General features: G+C 51.7%; 1 protein-coding gene across 2 annotated transcripts; it reads left to right on the top strand.

Moving 5' to 3' along the window:
• Positions 1-487: 487 nt before the first annotated feature.
• BCL3 (BCL3 transcription coactivator) lies at positions 488-10073 on the top strand. Of its 2 annotated transcripts, XM_074369463.1 has the most exons (9): positions 494-990; positions 2656-2809; positions 7019-7127; positions 7358-7562; positions 7670-7758; positions 7970-8047; positions 8705-8872; positions 9227-9344; positions 9458-10073. In XM_074369463.1, exons 1-9 carry the CDS (start codon positions 735-737, stop codon positions 9643-9645), a joined length of 1365 nt encoding a protein of 454 aa, XP_074225564.1. In that variant the 5' UTR covers positions 494-734; the 3' UTR covers positions 9646-10073. The 2 variants fall into 2 exon arrangements, with proteins under 2 accessions (XP_074225565.1, XP_074225564.1); XM_074369464.1 differs by lacking the exon at positions 8705-8872 and having other exon boundaries at positions 488-990.
• Positions 10074-19652: the final 9579 nt, after the last annotated feature.

Here is a 19652-nt window from a genome sequence, read left to right as displayed (position 1 = left end):
TTTTCGTTCCCATAAAGGAGGAAACGGCTCAGGGAAGAGAAGTGCCCGGTCAAGGTCACCCAGCGAGAAGTGGGAATCGGGAATCGGGAATCGAACCCGCGTCCTTGAGACCCCAGCGCCTCATGGAATTGTCTCCCTGGGGGAGAGGCTGAGAAGCAGACAACACTCATGAGACAGAGAGATGGCGAGGGACGCGAAGAAAAGACAGAGACAGAGACAGAACAGAGAGCAACACAGAGATAAAGAGACATCTCTCCAAACCCAAGAGTCAGAGACAGTTGCAGACTGGGAAATACAGAGATAGAGACCTATAGCCAGAAAGACAAAAACAGAGACGGAAACTGAGGCCTGCAGCCGCAGGGGTGGGGACCCCGCAACCTCCAACCCCGCCCCCTACCCACCCCACCCCCTCCTCCCGCCGAGGCCCAGCCGCCCCGGGCGCTGCGGGGCCGGGAGGGGGCGGGCGCGGGGCGAGGCGCGGGCGGGGCGCTCGGCGGGCGGCGCCGCAGGACGGCAGGAGCAGCGGCGGGTCCAGGAAACCCCTGGGGCGGACGGGTGGCCCCGGGGGGGCCGGGGGCGGGGAGGCGGGCGGCCGGCACCGCCCGGGCCGACAAAAGTCCCTTCAGTTCAGCCGGCGGCAGGGGAAGTCCCGGCGCTCGGCGCAACCACCCTCCCGTGCCGCCGAGCCGAGCCGCGCTCCGGCCGCCCGCTCGGCCGCCGTCCCCGGCGGCCCCATGCCCCGATGCCCCGCGGGGACCATGGACGAGGGGCCCGTGGACCTGCGCACCAGGCCCAAGGCCGCCGGACCCCCCGGCGCCGCGCTGCCGCTCCGCAAGCGCCCCCTGCGCGCGCCCTCTCCGGAGCCCGCCGCCCCCCGCGGCGCCGCGGGCCCAGTGGTCCCCCCGGATCCCCTCCGCGCTGGCTCCGACACGCCCGCTGTGCCCGCGCCCCCCCACGGCCTGGCCCGTCCAGAGGCAGTTTACTACCAGGGTGAGTGGCTTCCGCGGGTCCGGGCCGGTTGGGGGGCAGGCAGGGCATAGGGTCCCCAGATCCAGGGGCAGAGCTCCGACGTGATATAGGGGTCTCACGCAGCTGAGGGGACGGAAGCCAAGGTCCCAAGAACACAGATACGGGGTTCCTTAGTGGGGCAGAACCTGGGGTCCCAGGAGTACAGATACGAGAGCATCAGGGAGCAGACCTTGGGACACACATATCCTTGCTCTAAGAAGCTGGGTGTCAGGAGGCCCTGAGGGTTACAGCCCGGGGTCCGAGTGCCATGTATCCAGAACCAGGAGACAGTGCCCAGTCTCAGGGAATCAAGTCCCAGGAACACAGAATTATAAACTCTTAAGAACCCAGATATCTAGAGTTATGAGAAATCAGCACTTGGACACGAAAAACTGGAGTTCTTGGCATCCAGATATGTGGGGTCAAAGGGAGTCAGGAAACAGGCTGGGGTTCTAAGGAGACAGATATTAAGGATCCTAGGATGTCAAAAATCTCAAGAACCAAGATATTGGGAGACATTGGAATTAGGAGAACATAGTTGGAGTTCTGAGCACCCCAATATCTGGGGTCACAAGGATCCAAAGAAACAGATCCAGATACTAGGAGTCCTAAGGAGCCAGTGGGACAGAGATCTGGGGTTTTGAGCACCTAGTTATGTGTGCTTGCAAGTGATCAGTGTCTCTGCTGGGGTCAGGTGGCTTGGGGACTGAGGATTCTAAGAATTGGGGGCAGGACTGGGGAGTTCTGGGAATCAAGGATTTAGGGCCAGAAAAAGAGGATTTAGGGAGTCTCTGGGAAGAAGGTCCCAGGGCACCAAGGCCCGGTATGGGACATACAAAAACCAGGAAACTTGAGAGTTCAATAATGGGAGCCTCCAAGGATCAGGAGATGACAGAGAACGCCAAACACCATTTTCCCCATCCTGTCTCCATCCCTGATCTCCAGGAAGAAGCATCCCCTCTCACAGCTGTGCTGACCTCAGCATCCCAGAGTAACCTCCAGAGCTGCAGAGACCCCATGCCTAGTACCTCCAGACCTTTGCCCAGTTCCTGCACCTTCCACCCCCTCAGAGCACAGCTTTGAGCTGTGCATCCCAAGGCCTGTCACTGCCTCCTTTCCCATTCCTTGAGTGAGAACCTGGGCCTCAGTTTTCCCCATTTGTGTGATGGGTGGATGTGGATTTGCCTGCTACCACGGTCCCTTCCAACAGTTTGATCTGAACAGGCTCCCAGCACCACTCCCCACTCTGCAAACTCTGTTCACATCTACCCCACACCCTACACCTAGTGCTTCATCCATCCTTATGTCCCTCAGCCACAAATTCACTCAGCAAACAGACCCTGGGGTCCCCCTGCTGGGTGATGATAGGGGTTCAGTCCTTAAGGGACTCTTTGCCTAGGAGGAGCTGGGAGTCAGACACAAGTGAAAATAAGTGATATTGAGAGTGACCAGGGCTGAGGGGGAAGCTTCGGGAGCCCAGGGGAGGGATGTGGGAGAGGAGTTTGTCATGCGTGTTGAGGACTCAGTGTGAGATGCAAAGGGGACCTGGGAAAAGCGCAGGTGCCTGGCAGGAGCAAAAGCCTGGAGGTGGCAGGTGGGTTTGAAGATCTATGGGCTTGGCCTCAGACATGTCCTTTCTCTGCCCAGGACCTTTACTGTCCCTGTACCCGACTCCGACCATGGGTTCCCCCTTTCCTCTGCTGAACCTGCCTACACCCCTGTACCCCATGATGTGCTCCATGGAACACCCCCTGTCGGCTGACATCGCCATGGCCACCCGTGCGGATGAGGATGGAGACACGTGAGTGACAGTCCCCCATTAATGGAGGGATTAGTAGGGCCAATCTTCCCCCCACCTCACCCACCGAAGGACAGGTGCCCTCAGCATCGGCTTTCAAGTTATCTCGACCCAAGTTAGAATCCGGTCTCCACCGCTGTCTCTGTGACTTTGAGCAAGGCCCTTTCCCTCTCTGAGCCTCAGTTTCCTTTTCTGGAAAATGGGCACCCTGTGAGCACTTACTTCCTAGGGCTTTTTTTGAAGCAGTGGATTTCCAATTTTTTATCAAAATCCGAAAATGAGAAAGACATTTCACTGACTGATTTCTTACATGAATTATACATGATAATAAGCTCCTCGCACTGAGCCTGGGAGATTGGAAGTGCTCAATAAGTATTAATTAAGATTATTGTTGTTGTGATGACTTTATATTAAGCCCAGGACATACATGCACATATAAACTTGAAAAAAAAATTGCACAGAACAAAACAGGACTCACCCTTACAACATGGGGTCTACTTTGGGTTTTTTCTATTCTAGTCTCATTTCCTGGTCATAGCCCACTAAATTAGGCTGACAATCCCTTAAATTGATTTCACCAGTCTCATGGTTTGATCCCCTGCAGTTTGGGACCGCTGGGAAATCCTACATCGGAGGGTTTAGCCCCGGGCCCAGCACCTAGTTAGCCCTCAATACACTTGACTGCCATGATTCTTATGATTCTATCCACCTCAGTTTGAATCTCAGCTGGCCACTTCTCACCCCTCTCTGCCTCAGTCTCCTCCTATAAAAATAGGAACCATGAGTATGTGGGGGTCTCTGTGAGGCAGAAATGCAATCACTTCTAGAAGGTGATGATCTGGGGATGGTTTTGGTGGGACTGGGATGGACAGGCCTTTTTCTGCAATGAAAATGGGGGCTCCACCACTGGCCCCTGGGTGACTTCCCATCCCTGAGGCTCATATCTCCTAGCTGGAGATCAGGGCTCATCATCACAATTGGGCTTGAGAGCAATGATGGACATACATGTAGTGCATAGAACAGTACCGGGCACACAGTAGGTACTCGGTATGTGGGAGGGGATTTTGTTCGAACAGAGCTCCCAGGGTGGTTGTGAGCCAGCCTTGTGAGCCAAAGCAGGAGAAAGTGCCTGTGAGATATATAAAGGACTCAGCGAAGCTAGTTCCCTCCCACTCTGGGTACCTCTGGGGTCATCTGTGAAATAGATTTAATTTGTACCTGTCCCCAGGGGTGATTTGTTTGCAGCCTGTGAAAGAGGGGTGCAGAGAGGGACCTGGCACAGCAGCCCGCAGCCCCACACCCCAGCCGCTCTCCCCCACTACCCCCTACTCCCCCCTCTCCCCCAAAGCAAACACTTCTGCCTCAGCTGCCTGTTGGGGGAAATCCCTTCCCGCAGAACTTGACCGCAGCCCAGCTGCTCTGCCTCCCCCACGTCAGCACCCGTCACTCACTGGCAGCCTCCCCCTCCCGGCTCTCCCTCTAACCTTAACCCCTTCCGCTGGGGCCCAAGACTTTACCGGAATGGGCAGCCGGCGCAGGCCTGGCGGGGGCGGGGGAGGGGGACACGCAAAGTCTGGGTCCCCAAAGCAGCAAAGCTACAGTTGGGAGGCTGGACTTCCAGGGATTCAAGGGAGAAAGAATCAGGGCATTTGGACCCCCAAGAGGTCAGGCACTGGGGAGCTGGCATCTGGGTCTCCAAGAGAGGGGGGCACGTGTTCTGAATCCCAGAGAATAGAGGTGGGGGTAGTGTAGTCCTTGACCTCTGAGCCGAGTAGGACGAGGGTGCAGGGCAGATTAGGGATCTACTCGGAGGGAATGGGGAAGTTCGTATCTGCAAAGAGTTAGGGAACTATATTCCTGGGGTCCCAAGAGATCTTGGGAGTGGATGCCCGGATTGGGGGGATAGGCAGCCAGCTGGAGTCTAAGCCCCGAAGGGTGGAATTCTAGGAGGCGTCCCCTGGCTGGAGGACTTGGAGTCCTTCCCCCAACGGTAACTAGGTCTCTAAGTTGGGTTCCCTCTCCGCCCCTTTCGAGGATGGAAGTTGGGGTGCCAGGGTGGCCGGGGTAGATCCCCGGCAGGACAGGCTTCCCTCCCCCGGGAGCAGGAAGCGGAGCCCCGCCCAGCAGACCTGTTACTGGAAGTCCGAGGGCTGGGCCGCCCCTCCCGTCCCCACTTCCTCCAGCCCCGCCCCACCCCCTGCGGCCCGCGCGTTTATGGGAACTCAGGCCTGGACGGTTTCTCTGAAATCATTCTCTCCCTCTGCCCTCACTTAACCCCGCCCGCCCCGAGAGAGACCCGGGCCGGGCGTCCTGGGAGATGCTGGGAGGGGCGGGAGCCCATCCCAGGGGCCCCTCGCCCAGATGCGACCCCTCCCCCAAGATTTCTTTTTAAATGTGTCTTTCACGGATCTGGGTCCAGAATCAGAGTTTCATCTGCATAATCCCCTCCTGGGAGATAAGCGTTATTATGGGTTATGCTTTACAGAGAAGAAACCCGAGGCTGGCTCAGAAGGGCCATGTGACTTTGCCCTAGCCTCACAGCTAGAGAGATTTGCCACCCAGTTGGTAACCCTGGCCTGCTTAGTTTCCCCAGAGCCCCCTGGGCTGCAGGATTTCTCAGCATGGGAGAACCGCTATTCACCTGCCAGAGCCATGCTCTGGTTGGTCCCCAGCAGTGGTGGGTGAGAAAGTAGTGGCTCCAGTAAATGGACTTTAAAGAAAGGTGTGGGGCCTATGTACCTTCAGCCTTGTGCCCTTAGTGCTAATATCCCCTTGCCGACCCGGTACAGTCATCCCAGATTGCCGTCATTTTGAAATGACTCTTCCAGGTGGGGGGCCCTGGGAAGTGGCAGGAAGTTTATTGGAAAGTGTTCTCCACATCAATGCCTGCAGGGGTGGAGGAAGCTGGACTTGGCAGGGGCAGCAGTCAGGCTTCTGTGTAGTTTCACCAGGGCCTCAGCCATCCCAGAGGGAGTGTTTTGCAGCTGGAGTGGCCTTCAGAGTTGGGGCCAGAAGGCCAGACCTTCTATGCCCACACTGACCAGTCACTGGATGCCATTGTATGACATCTACCCCCACCCACCTGCCCCCCACGACCTGGGCAAGCAGCTCTTTTCTGCAGAGAGTAATTAACAAAGAGTGCTGACAACCTTCCCAGAAGGTGAGGGAATGAGTCCTTCAGTCCGGAAAAGGGGGGGGGGGTATCTAGGTTGTGCAGCCCAGCCTCCCAAACAATGACCCCCATCCCCATTTGTCCCACCTCCCTTCTGGGCAAAACTTCCTCTACTCTTGGGTTGAAGGCTGAACGTGATCTGCAGTCACATCTGATGGGAGCCCTTGATGGCCTTGAGTTCATCCCCACTCCTGTCACAGATGAGAAACTCATGGCCTGGAATGGGGTGGGGATGTGGTCACCAGCTTCAAGGATGGCCAAGGATCGTTGAGAGGGACTCATTTATTCCATGAGTGTTTGAGGAGCACCTATTCAGCCCCAGCCACTGTCCTAAGCACTGGGCAGTGACAGAAGCAGACAAAATGCTCTACCCTGGTGGAGTTGACATTCTATCAGGGAAGAGTTAGACAGGAAACAAGTAAAGTGTACAATGTCAGGTGATGATGTGGGGGAAAATGAAACAGGGAGAGGGGCAAGCCACTGTCACTGTACCATTTTAACTGAGGCCCAGATGAGGGGAGCTGACCCTGCAGATCTGGGGGAGGGGTAAGATTATTCCAGGCAAAGGGAAGAGCCAGTGTGAAAGCCCTGGGAGGCAAGCATGCTTGGTATGTTTGAGGAACAGCAAGGAGGTCAATGGTCCCAGCTGAGTGAGGAGAGTGGACAGAGATAAAGGAATTGAAGAATGAGAGACAAGATCACATAAGGCCTGTGGGCCATAGCGAGGACTTTGGCCTTTACTCTGAGGGTTCTGAGCAGAAAGGGGGCATGACCTGACTTAGATTCCACAAGGGTCTCTCTAGCTGCTATGTGAGGGACAGGCCATAGGGCAGGGTGGAAGCAGGGAGGCCAGGGAGGAGGGGACAGTCTAGGAGGGAGATGATGGTGGCTGAACCAAGACAGAGGGAGTAGGGGTGGGGAGCAGAGGCTGGATTCTGGAGATTTTTCTAGAGTAGCCTGCACATAATGGAATGAGCACTGCTAAGATTGTGGGTGTGAGAGGTGACCAGCCCCTCATGCCCGTGATCCTCCACCCCCAGGCCACTCCACATTGCCGTAGTGCAGGGCAATTTGCCAGCTGTGCATCGGCTAGTCAACCTCTTCCAGCATGGCGGCCGGGACCTGGATATCTACAATAACCTACGGCAGGTGAGCCTGGGGACCTGGATCTGATGGAACAGGGGGCTGGAGACCTGGACTCCTGGGTCCTAGGGGAAGAAGAGCTGGGGGCCCTGACTGTTGAATCTGAGGGAGGAGGCGCTCCAGATTTCTGGTTCTGGAATAAGACTATAGCTAGGTGTCAGGACTCGGAAATTCTGGGTGAGGCAGGACTGGGAGGCAGGGCAGTGCACGGGTCCCTTACAGTCTCTCGTCCCCAGACACCGCTACACCTGGCTGTGATCACCACCCTGCCGTCTGTGGTCCGGCTCCTGGTGATGGCCGGTGCCAGTCCCATGGCACTGGACCGCCATGGCCAGACGGCAGCCCACCTGGCGTGCGAGCACCGCAGCCCGGCCTGCCTGCGGGCCCTGCTGGACAGCGCGGCCGGAGGCACCGTGGACCTGGAGGCCCGCAATTACGACGGTGAGCACCTACCCGGGTGCAAGGTGGGGCTGTCTGGCAAGCCGTGGAGTTCTTCTGAGGCCGCAGAGCCCCACGCCCAGGTTTAATTGAGTCTCCCTCTCCTTCAGGGCTCACTGCCTTGCACGTGGCCGTGAATACCGAGTGCCACGAAGCCGTACTGCTGCTGCTGGAGCATGGCGCGGACATCGACGCTGTGGTGAGCGTGCTTGGGTCGGGGGTGGGGCCAATAGGAGCGGGGAGGGGCGGAGCCAACGGGGAGGGGCTACAGTGGGAGAACGCCCTGATGAGTGGGGTGGGGCTTGAAGTATGCATCCGGTTGAGATGCTAGACTAAGTGATTGCGATGCGAACCCGCCCACTGTTTGGACACAAGTAGGAGATGCTCAAAACCTTCCTTCCCTGCCTCAGGACATTAAAAGCGGTCGCTCCCCACTGATACACGCCGTCGAAAACAACAGCCTTAGCATGGTGCAGCTGCTGCTGCAGGTGGGTACAGCCCATGCCCGTGGCCTCTCGCCCACTCTTTCCTCTGTTACCAACAGGCTGTCGCCCCATCCCTGCCACTCACTGACCCCTTCCAATTCTGTCTTCTCCCTTGCTATACTTCCGGCCCCGACCCTTCCTTCCAGGACTCTTTGTCAACCCTATGACTTATCTCTCTCTCTCTCTTTCACACACATACACACACACACACACACACACACACACACACACACACACACACACACACCGGCTACGAACTTATCCAGGCCCTTCTCCCATTACTCCTCCGCCGTCCAAATGGCTCAAGCTCCCCCACCCAGCGAGAGTCTTACTGACCCTGCCTTCCGGCTTTGGCCCTGTCTCCACGCTGTCCTTCTGCCTCGACTGTGACCACCATCAGGCCCATACTCTGGAGTCTTCCCTTCTCTGACTTCACCCTACCTTGGCCAGGCTGCCGAGTCCAGCACGGGTTGATTCAGCGCCGCCCCCCATCCCGCTCTGTCCAGCTTCCAGCCTTCTCTCGCCCCACCCTGATGTGGCCCCGCCCCAGGCTCTGATCCCACCCGGCCCCGCCCCTCCCTCTGGCCCCGCCCCCTCCACTCGGACCTGGCCCCGGTCAGGCTGCCGCGGTGGTCCTGACCCGCCCCTCCCGGCCCGCAGCACGGCGCCAACGTGAACGCTCAGATGTACTCGGGCAGCTCGGCGCTGCACTCGGCGTCGGGCCGCGGGCTCCTCCCGCTCGTGCGCACGCTGGTCCGCAGCGGCGCCGACAGCGGCCTCAAGAACTGCCACAACGACACGCCACTGATGGTGGCGCGCAGCCGCCGGGTGAGCGTGCGCGCTGGTGGCGGTGGGAGTTGCGGGGGCCACGGAGGAAGGGTCTGTGCCCGAGCGCCGGTCAGCGTGGATGTGACTGGGCACTGTATGCAGGGGTGCGGCGGTTTGCGTGTGCGTGTCCGTGCAGGGCGTGGAGGCGGGCGGGTGAGCCTGAGTGCGTGGGTGTGAGTTCTGGACAGAGGAGAGACTGAGGCACAAAGACGGGAAGGGACCTGCCCGCCTTCACATACTGAGATAGAGGCAGTGCCCATTTGAACATGGAGACCCCATGAGCTAGGGGAGGTGGAGAAAGGCGGTGCTGGGTGGGCAAGGGTGGCTTGGTAACGACTCCCCATCCTCCTACAGGTCATCGACATCCTGCGGGGGAAGGCCACCCGGCCGGCTCCTGCATCCCAGCCTGAGCCTTCCTCTGACCGGAGCACCACCACCTCCCCGGAGAGCAGCAGCCGAGTCAGCTCCAATGGTGAGAAATCAGCCCCCTCCTCCCTCAGCACCCAGGAGTGGGGGCCCCCAGCCCCCTTCTCTCTGGATCCAGTCTCACTGCCCTCACGCCTCCTCTCTCTTTTCTTCCCACAGGTCTTCTGTCAGCATCACCTCCCTCCTCGCCCTCCCAGTCTCCCCCTAAAGACCTCCCTGGATTCCCCATGGCTCCCCCCAGTTTCTTCCTTCCTCCCTCATCTCCACCTACCTTCTTGCCCTTTTCTGGGGTCCTCCGAGCCCCTGGCCAGCCGGTGCCCCCTTCCCCAGCTCCAGGAGGCAGCTGAGAGGGATGGGGGGGCAGATCTCGGACTCATGAGGAGGGACCTTGCTGCCCAATGGGGTCAGCCCTCCTGAAAACTGTGAAGATCTCACTCTGCCCCCCCCCAATCTTCTGGACCAGGATTTGCACAAAGGCACATGTATTTACCCATAAGCCCCCTCTTCTCAGCACAGATATTCCCCCAACTCATCTCTGGCGCCCAGGACTCTGACCCCCATTATTCTCAGGCACCAGTCTCCTGTCTGGAACTCCACCCAAATGTTCATTTCCTTCTCCTCTTCCAGAGATGGTGGAACCGAGGAAAAGCCACTCTTCTTTGTGCTCTCTCCAGTTGGATGAGGAGAGATGGACTGTAGCCAGGCACTGATAACAATGTAAATTATTAGGCATTTTGGTTGAATTTCTTTTGTAATAAACTATTTTTGTACCATATCCCTGGCTTGGCTGGGCCTCTCTCATACAGAGGTCTGGAGGAAGCGTGTTTGTGTGTGTGCACACCTGGACACCGTATCCAGCTGACTCCAGGAATGACCTTGTGAGTCTTAGACTGACAGTGACGTGTATGGGTGCCTCTGGGGCTCCTGGTGTGTTTGGTTGTAAGTGGTCTGTCACTGTGTCACTGTGCCACTGTTTTCTGTGAATGACGTGATGTGTGACATCTTTCTGGGGACTCTTGGATTCCATGGGAGCTCTGGGTGTGGGCTGTGAGTGGTGTGCTTTTGAGTGATGCAGCAGTTTGTGGGTCCCTGTGGTACCACAGCTGACTGTTGTGTGCCTGCTGTAAACTGTTGATTCCGGGGTCTCTGGGTTGCCTTGTGTGTAGCATCCGTGGGTGTTTCTAACACGGAGGGAGACCTGTGGTCATCTAGTGTGATTGTTTTTGTGTGACTACCTTACTTGATGTGTAACATTTTACTCTGGCTCGAGGGCCCCCACAACATACAGGTTTATTTTTAACTCTCTAGACATGTCTCTTATGTATCAGTCAGGGTTTACATTCATTTCTTGTTGCCACAGTAACAAAGCACCACAAAGTGAGTGGCTTAAAACAACACAAATACATCCTCTTATAGTTCTGGAGGTCAGAATTCCAAAATCAGCTTCACTGGGCCAAAGTTAAGGTGTCAGCAGAGCTGGTTCCTTCTGGAAGTTCCAGGGGAGAATCTGTTCCCTTTCTTTATCCAGCTTCTAGAGGCTACCTGCATTCCTTGGCTTGTAGCCCCTTCCTGGTATTTCTCCAACTTCTTGCTTCCATCTGCACATCTCCTATTCTGATCTGCCTCCCTCTTAGAAGGACCTTGTGATAATCCCCCTGGGTCCACCCAGATAATCCAGGATAATCTGCCCATCTCAGGATCCTTATCTGCCAAATCCCTTTTGCCATATGATACTTCACACATTCACAGATTCCAGAGATTACGATGTAGATATTTGTTGGAAGCCTTAATGCAGCTGACCCTGGACTTCAATGAGAGAAGCAACATTACTAGGAGGTAGGTATGTGGATGAGAGATTTGTGACAAGGATTTTCCCATCAAGAAGGGCAGATGGATGTACAGTGGGGGTGGGGAGCAAGGACTAACAGGGACCCCTGAGGAAGGACTGGACCCGATGTCAGCCCCCACTGCCTCCAGCCTTGGTGAAAAGGGTGTCCTTCCAGAGAAGCTGGCAACCTTAGCCCCGTTCTATTGGTCTTTTCTTTCTATTGAAGTATTTTTGGTTTGCAATGTTGTGTTAATTTCTGGTGTACAGCATAGTGATTCATTATACACATATATATTCCTTTTCATATTCTTTTTCATTATAGGTTATTAGAAAGTATTGAAAAGAGTTCCCTGTGCTAAATAGTAGGACCTTGTTGTTCATCTGTTTTATATATAGTAGTTAGCATCTGCAAATCCCGAACTCATTTTAACCTTCTGCACCACTCCCTTTCCACCCTGGTAACCATAAGTTTGTTTTCTATGTCTGTGAGTTTGTTTCTGTTTTGTAAATAATTTAATTTGCGTCATTTTTTTTTTTAGATTCCCCATATAAGTGATATCATATGGTACTTTTCTTTCTGACTTACTTCACTTAGTATTACGATCTTCAGGTCCATCCATGTTGCTATAAATGGCAGTATTTTATTCTTTTTATGGCTGAGTAATATTCCGTTATATAAATATACCACAACTTCTTTATCCAGTCAACTGTTGATGGACATTTAGGTTGTTTCCATGTCTTGTAAATAGTGCTGCTGTGAACATTGGCGTGCATGTATCTTTTCGAATTTGAATTTCCTCCGGATAGATTCCCAGGAAGGGAATTGCTGGATCATAGGGTAACTCTATTTTTAGTTTTTTCTTCCTTCTTAAGGAATCTCCATACTGTTTTCCATAGCGGCTGCACCAAACTACATTCCTATCTATTGGTCTTGAGTGACCATGTGTTTGTATGTTTCTGAGTGATGGTAATTGCTGTTTTTTTCAATCTAGGGGGTCCTCCATGGGCCTCTGGGTCTTTGTATGTCTTGGCTATTGTGAACATTTCTGCTGCCACGACTTCATAACATGTTCTATCTGTGGGGCCAACTGTCTCAACGTCTTCATTGTGTTGCCAAAACATGGTCTCCATACCCCACTTACCGAATTGAGACTCGAGGACAGAGCTTTGCATGAAGTAGAAAAGGCAGCTCTATTTCTTTGCCAGTCAAAGGAGGTCACAGTGGGATCACACTTCTATGACTGTGAGCCTGCTGGGGAGAGAAGGCAGAGGGTTTATAGTAAAAGTTCAAGAAATTGAGAGGCAGAACTATCTTTCATAGAGATTGCATACAAGGTGATAAACTGTTGCAAAGTTGTTCTTATTTTTGTAGATGCTGTGGTCCCCTTCCCTCTGCTGGGTATGAAGTTCACGTCCAGGTTTGGGACTTTCTTAATATTCTTATGCCTAGAACAAAGGATGCGTAGGAAGGGGCTCTGTGGAAAAGAGCTCTAGAGAAAAACTTGTGCAGTTTAAAGTCAGGTTGATAAGTACTTTTCTCCTTTTAAGCAGACTGAGGCCTGGGATCTCCTGCTGCAGGCCTCAGCCTGCAGCTCAAACAACAGGATACCAGGAAACCACAAGGGGTCAAGAGGAGGGCACTGGAGTCAGGAGGAGGGCACTGGGGGCAAAAGCAGAGCACTGAGCATTACCCCTGTACCCAGAACCACAAGGGAGTGGGGTGGATCACCCAAACCTCCCTCCTCTCCAGCCCAACTTGGTCAGCAAGAGGATGAGAAAAACCCTTTAAACCATTATACAGTTAGGCAGTTACAAACACTGTTACAGATATCAGATGGCCACCGATGACAATAGAGTCCTGCTCAGTTACACTGAGAGACACTGTTGGGCTCCAGCAATAGCTGTGTGTATATGTGTGGACACATACATGCATGCACACACATCCACACATGCACTTCTGGGTCAGCTCTGACTGGGTGGCCCATAATCATTTGACCGTCCTGACCCAGGTGGCCATGTGTCTTTGTGTGTTTTTGTGACCATGTGCCAGTGTTCCTGCCCCTGCCTCTGGGCTACGGTGGCCCTACTGCTGCCTCATTTGGAAGCTGTATTCGTTTCTTAGGGCTGTGACAGATGACCATGAACTAGGTGGCTTAAAACAGAAATTTATTCTCTGACAGCTCTGGAGGCCAGAAGTCCAAAATCAAGGTGTCAGCAGGGCTGCACTCTCTCCAAAGGCTCTCAGGGCAGACCCTTCCTTGCCTCTTCCAGCTTCTGGTGGCTCTGGCACTCCTTGACTTGTGGCTGCATCCCTTCCATCTCTGCCTCCATCTCCATCTCTGTGTGTCTGTGTCTTGTCATCTCTCTTATAATGACAATTGTCTTAAGGTTTAGGGCCCACCCAGATAATCCAGAATCATCTCACTTCGAGATCCTCACCTTATCTGCATCTGCAAAGACCCTTTTTCCAAATAAGATCACATGCACAGGTCCTAGGGGGTTGGAATGGTTTCATATCTTCGTGGGAGGCCACCACTCAGCCCACTACAGAAGGTGACTGTTGGGCCCTGTAAGCAGCTGTGTGTGCAAACTTCCCATGTGACAGTACCACCACACCAGTAAGGTCGCGGGCAGATGGTGAGCTCTGGGTACCAAGCACTCACAGCAGCCAGCACAGAGCAGACTCCGAGAAGTGACAGTAGAATGGGTGAGCCCTGCCCACCCCCTGCTGCATTATGGCATCTGTGATCCTTTGTGGCTGTCTGGTCCCCTGTCACACAGTGCAGATTTGTGGAGTGTGAACAGAAACAAATCTGAGCAGCCGTGTATTGACCATGATGATGCCCATATTCCAGACAAGAATACTGAGACTCAGACAGAACAAGCTGCCTATCCAAGACCGGGTCTGCTGCCTCCAAAATCCATGCTCATATTTGCTGGGCCCTTGCCTGAAAGGAAGGCTGTGTGTGGTTGTGTCTCTTATTTTAAGTGTGTGTGTGTGTGTGCATGTGTATGGGCTACTGGAATGGGGGTAGGTGAACAGGTGGGTGGGTCACTGAGGGCACAGGCCCTGGACTCAGAACTGGGCTCAAGTCCTAGCTCTGTGACCTTGATCATGAGACTTCACAGCCCTGAGCCTCCGTTTCCTCATCTGTAAAATGGGAATAATAGCCCGCTCTCAGGGTTGGTGGGTTGATGGGGATTTGATGAGAGTGGAGATGCCAGCCCCACTGGAGTGTGTCCTGGGAGTTTCCTCATACCTGTGGGTCCAGGCTGTGGGTGATGTGCCTCCATGTGTGTGAGAAACTATCCTCGGGTTCAAAAACTGAACCCGGCACTGACCTTGGTAAGTTACTTCTCTAAAACAAAGGATCTGGCTTCTCCACACATGGAAATCCCCTCTCAGCCTCCTGACCTTGGGACTGGGCACGTGTCCTTCCACACCCCTCCCCCTCCCCCCGAAGAAAGGCAGACTCCAAGGAGAGAGGTGGGGAGGGCCATATATAGGGACTCCAGTCCCCCAGCCCTCTCTCAGCCACTGCCACCAAGACTGTTCTCCTCATCTGTGAAAGTCCTAGTGTTCTAGGGCCAGAGGTCATACTTTCCATGCATTTCTCCAGGGCCCCAGCCCCTGCTGCAAAGTTTCACTTGTTATCACCACCCTGGGTAAACCCAGAAGCTCAGTCAGAGAATCTCTCTTCCAAGTGTATGTGTGAAATCTGCCAAATCTTAAATGGTGCTGCTCCCCTAAAATGATTTTAAGAGCACAAGAACTAAACAGAATATATCTTCTGGTTAGCTGTTAGCAGACCCTCATGTAAGAGACACCTCCATTTTACAAAAAGGGAAACTGAGGGCCAGAAAGGGAAGACACTGACACTGAAGGGTCAATGAGTCCGGGATTCCATGATTCACCTTAACCAAGCGATGGAATTCGGCACCAATAATGGGATGACTAACATCATGTACCTTCTGATACAATGCACCAAGAAGAATCCAGCATCACTTTTATAATATTCCGGCCACCAGAATCTGAACAACAAGGAAACATTAGGCAAACCCTAATCTAGACATCTTACAAAAGAACTAAAAACTGGCTTGCTGTGTTCAAAAATGTCAATGTCATAAAAGGCTGAGCAGTTGTCCCAGACTGAAGGAGACTAAAAAGACAACAAAACTAAATGCAACATGTGATCTCGGCTTGGATCCTGGACTGGGAAACGTGGTTTGCTAAAAAAGATAGTTTGGGGACAAATGGCAACTTGAATATAGACTGCACCGTTAGATGCTTGTATTGTATAACTGTTAAACGTCCTGTTTTCGATAACCTTACTGTGACTGTGTAAGAGAATGTCCTTAAATGTGGAAATACACACCTGAGTGTTTAGGGCCGAAGAGGTATAATGTCTGAAACTTACTCCCAAATGGTTCGGGGAACGGAGGAGAGCAAATGGTAAAGCAAACTGACAAAGTGTTAGCAATTGGGGAACCTGAGTGAAGGGTATACAAGAAGCCTTTGCCCTATTCTCGCAACTTTTTCGTAAGTTTAAAATTATTTCAAGAAAGAAAAGAATGCTTGCAAATTAAAAGTCATGGTTTAAAGGTCTATGGTTTTCAGGCTCTGTGTTTCTAAGAGTATCTAAGTCTGTGGGTGTCTCTGTGCTGAGTTTGGGGAATCAGGAGGGTGAATTTGCGGCTTCAGACTCTGCCTTGGGGTGTGACCTGGGTTTTAGGGTGTGGTTAAGATCTAGGGGTGTGACCAGAGTGTTGGGGGTGTGGCCAAAGTTTCAGAGGCATGGCCTGGATGAGGGGCAAGCCATATCCTGGGGGTGTGGTCAGAACCTAGGGGCATGGCCAGATTCTCGGAGGTGTGGCCAGAGTCGGCAGGCGGAGACTGAGAAGCCGTTCCTAAGGGAGGAGATAAGTCTGTGCTTAGAGCACCCTCTTGTGGGGTCTGGCCTCCACTTTTTTAAACAGTTTTATTGAAATATATATAGCCTACAATTCAACTGAAGAGTACAAATCAATGGTTTCAGTAAATTCAAAGAGTTGTGCAATCATCACCACAATCAATGTTGTGATTTCTGACTTGCTTCACTTGGAATGACAATCTCCAGGTCCATCCATGTTGCTGCAAATGGCATTATTTTATTCTTTTTTATGGCTGAGTAGTATTCCATTGTATAAATATACCACATCTTCTTTATCCAGTCATCTGTCAATGGACATTTAGGTTGCTTCCATGTCTTGGCTATTGTAAGTAGTGCTACTATGAACATTGAGGTACATGTGTCCTTTCAAATTATATTTTCCTCCAGATATATGCCCAGGAGTAGGATTGCTGGATCGTATGGTAAGTCTATTTTTAGCTTTCTGAGGAATCTCCATACTGTTTTCTATAGTGGCTGCCCCAATTTACATTCCCATCAACAATGTAGAAGGGTTCCTTTTTCTCCACACCCTCTCCAGCATTTATGGCTTGTGGACTTTTTAATGATGGCCATTCTGACTGCTGTGAGGTGATATCTCATGGTAGCTTTGATTTGCATTTCTCTGACAATTAGTGATGTTGAGGATCTTTTCACGTGCTTGTTGGCCATCTGGATGTCTTCTTTGGAGAAATGTCTATTTAGGTATTACCATAATCAATTTAAAAACATTTCTTCACCCCCCACAAAAGAAACCCCACACCTATTAGTAGTCACTTCCTATTTCCCCCTTCCTTCAGCCCTAGGCAACAACTAATATATTTTCTGTCTCTATAGATTTGCCTATTCTGGACGTTTTATAGATACTGAATCATATAATATGTGGTCCTTTGTGATTGGTTTATTTGACTTAGCGTAATGTTTATGAGTTTCATCCACGCTGTAACCTGTATTAGTACTGTGTTCCTTTTAATGGCCAAATAATATTCCACTGTATGGGCATACTGCATTTAATTTACCCATTTATCTATTTTCATTTGAGGGACATTTAAATTGTTTCCACAAATCTTTGTGTGGGATATATGTTTTGAATTCTCTGTGAAATATACACATAGGCATGGAATTCCTGGGTCATACAGTGACTCTATGTTTAACATTTTCAACATTTTGAGAAGGTGCCAAACTGTTTTCCAAGGCAGCTGCACCATTTTACACCCCCAACAGCAGTGTCTGAGGGTTCCAACTTCTCCACAGCCTCCCCAATACTCATTATTGTCTGTTTTTTTTCTTTGTAGCCTTCCTGGCAGGCATGAAGTGAGATCTTCTTGTGGTTTTGATTTTCATTTCCCTAACTGATAGTGATTTTTCTGTATCTTTTCTTACCATCCACTTCTTTTGTATCCACTACGCAATTATACGAATTCTTAACCAGTTTGCAATATTTGATCCAGGTTTTTTATTTTTTAAAACATTTTTATTGAGTTATAGTCATTTTAGAATGTTGTGTCAAATTCCAGTGTGATCCAGATTTTTAAAATTAAAGCATTAACAATATCGTTGTAGTTCCACTGTATCCTCAAAGTCCATCTTTCTCCTTCTTCATGTACTGCATTCAATGCTGCATTCCTGCATTACCACTCATGGTTTCATATGACTATGACATACAATGTGATATAATAAATAATATAGAGCACCTGTTTTGCAGATTTTCTAACTCTGTATAAATAACATTGTGTTGTACTAATCCTTCTGCAGTAGCGTTTCAAAAAAAAAAAAACTCATTGTATTAGTTTCCTGTTGCTGCCATTAACAGAGGACCACAAACTGAATGGCTTAAGCCAATAAATTTATTCTCTCACAATTCTGGGGACTGGGAGCCTCAAGTCAACATGTTGGCAGGGCTTTCTCTCTTTGAAGGCTCTAGGGGAGGGTCCTTCCTTGCCTCTTCCTAGCTTCCAGCGTTTGCCAGCAATCTGTGGCATTCCTTGGCTTACAGATGCATCACTCATCTCTGCTTCCATCATCACATAGCTTTCTCCCTGTGGGCATACCTGTTTCTGTGTCCAAATTTCCAGTCATATTGGATTTAGGGCTCATCCTAATTCAGTACAACCTCACCTTAACTTGGCTAACTCCAAAAACTCTATTTCTAAATAAGGCCACCTTCACAGGTTCCAGTGGACATGAATGGGGGAGGGCCACTATTCAACACAATACACTCATCATTACGTGTTTACGATTCACGCTGTTGGTATGTGTGTCCAGTTCATTCATTGGAACTGCTGTGTGGGAGTCCTTTGTGAGAGTAGACCACAATGTATTATTCATCCCTCCTCCTGCTGATGGACGATTGCCTTGTTTCCAGTTTTCTCCACTTCTGACAAGGTTGCAATTAACATCCCTGAACATGCCTCTTGGAGTTCTTAGGGCAGTATTTTTCAACCTGCCCCAAAAGATCCATTAGTGGGTTGGGAAATCAATTTAGTGGGTTACAAACACAATTTTCCCTTTAATGAAATGACGTTAAATGGAACAGAAAATATTAGAGCACATGCTCGGGGTAAGGATTACTCTGTGAAATTATTTCAGGTGTATAATGTCCCAATGTGAGCAAAAGTGTGTACAAATCACAGCTCTGAAGGATGTAGCTGGCAGTGGACTCGCCCTGCCAAGGCTTTAATGGATGCTGTTAAATTACTCTCCAACTAAATCTGTCCACTTACGCTTGCATCAGCTCCTCATCAACGCTTTACATAGTCAAAATTTTGAATTTCTGCCAGGTCAATGAATTTTCACCCTATTTCCCAGAATTCAGAGAGAAAACGTAAAGCTTGACACACAGGGCCCCACAGGGAGTGTTTAATAAATGTTCGCTATTACGATTATTCTCTGATTAGAACATTAGAGCATTCTCTAAGTAGGCGCACATTTGTAATCAGAACTTGGCTAGGTCTCCTGGCCGGGACGTGGCCTGGATGCCTTGGGGATGGAGGGAAGCTCCGGTCCACAAACGCCCCCGAGTGGCCGCGCAGCGCACAGCCGGGGCTGTGTTGATGCTACAAGTAGCCCAAGCTGCGGAGAAAATCACGCCCCTCCAGCCCTGCGAGGACCAGCCGTGTTTGGGCCTTGGGATTCATGAACCCCCATCTTCCCGCTTCATCCCCTGGGGACCAAGAAACCCCCGTCCCCTTTGGAAATCTATCTCAGCTTCAGCCAGATTTCTCGTAGGCCCCTGCCCTGAGGACCCAGGAATTACGTCACCAAATTCTTGCTCCCTCAGATACTCTCCACCCAACTCCAGCTCTTAGGGGACCCAGAGGTCTGGGCACGCTGTGTTCCTTCTCGGGGACAAAGGGATCCCGCTATCCCCCTAACATTTTCTCCTAGAAAATTCAGCTCTCTGACCTTTCAGCTCTCTGACCTTTAATCTTCAGCCGCGACCCAGGATCGCTAAACTCCCAGCCCCACCCGCGCCCCCAACAAAAATCCCAGGTTTCCCCCAATCCCTCATCCACTGCAAGCTTGGGACCCAGCCCTCAGCCCTTCCCAAAAGGGGCCCAGGCATCCTACCTGCAATTTCCACCCACTCAGGAAGTCC

Source organism: Camelus bactrianus, chromosome 9, assembly GCF_048773025.1.
Source record: "Camelus bactrianus isolate YW-2024 breed Bactrian camel chromosome 9, ASM4877302v1, whole genome shotgun sequence".
Classification (NCBI taxonomy): domain Eukaryota; kingdom Metazoa; phylum Chordata; class Mammalia; order Artiodactyla; family Camelidae; genus Camelus; species Camelus bactrianus.
Note: the sequence above shows the minus strand (reverse complement) of the source record. Positions and strands in the feature narration are given on the sequence as shown.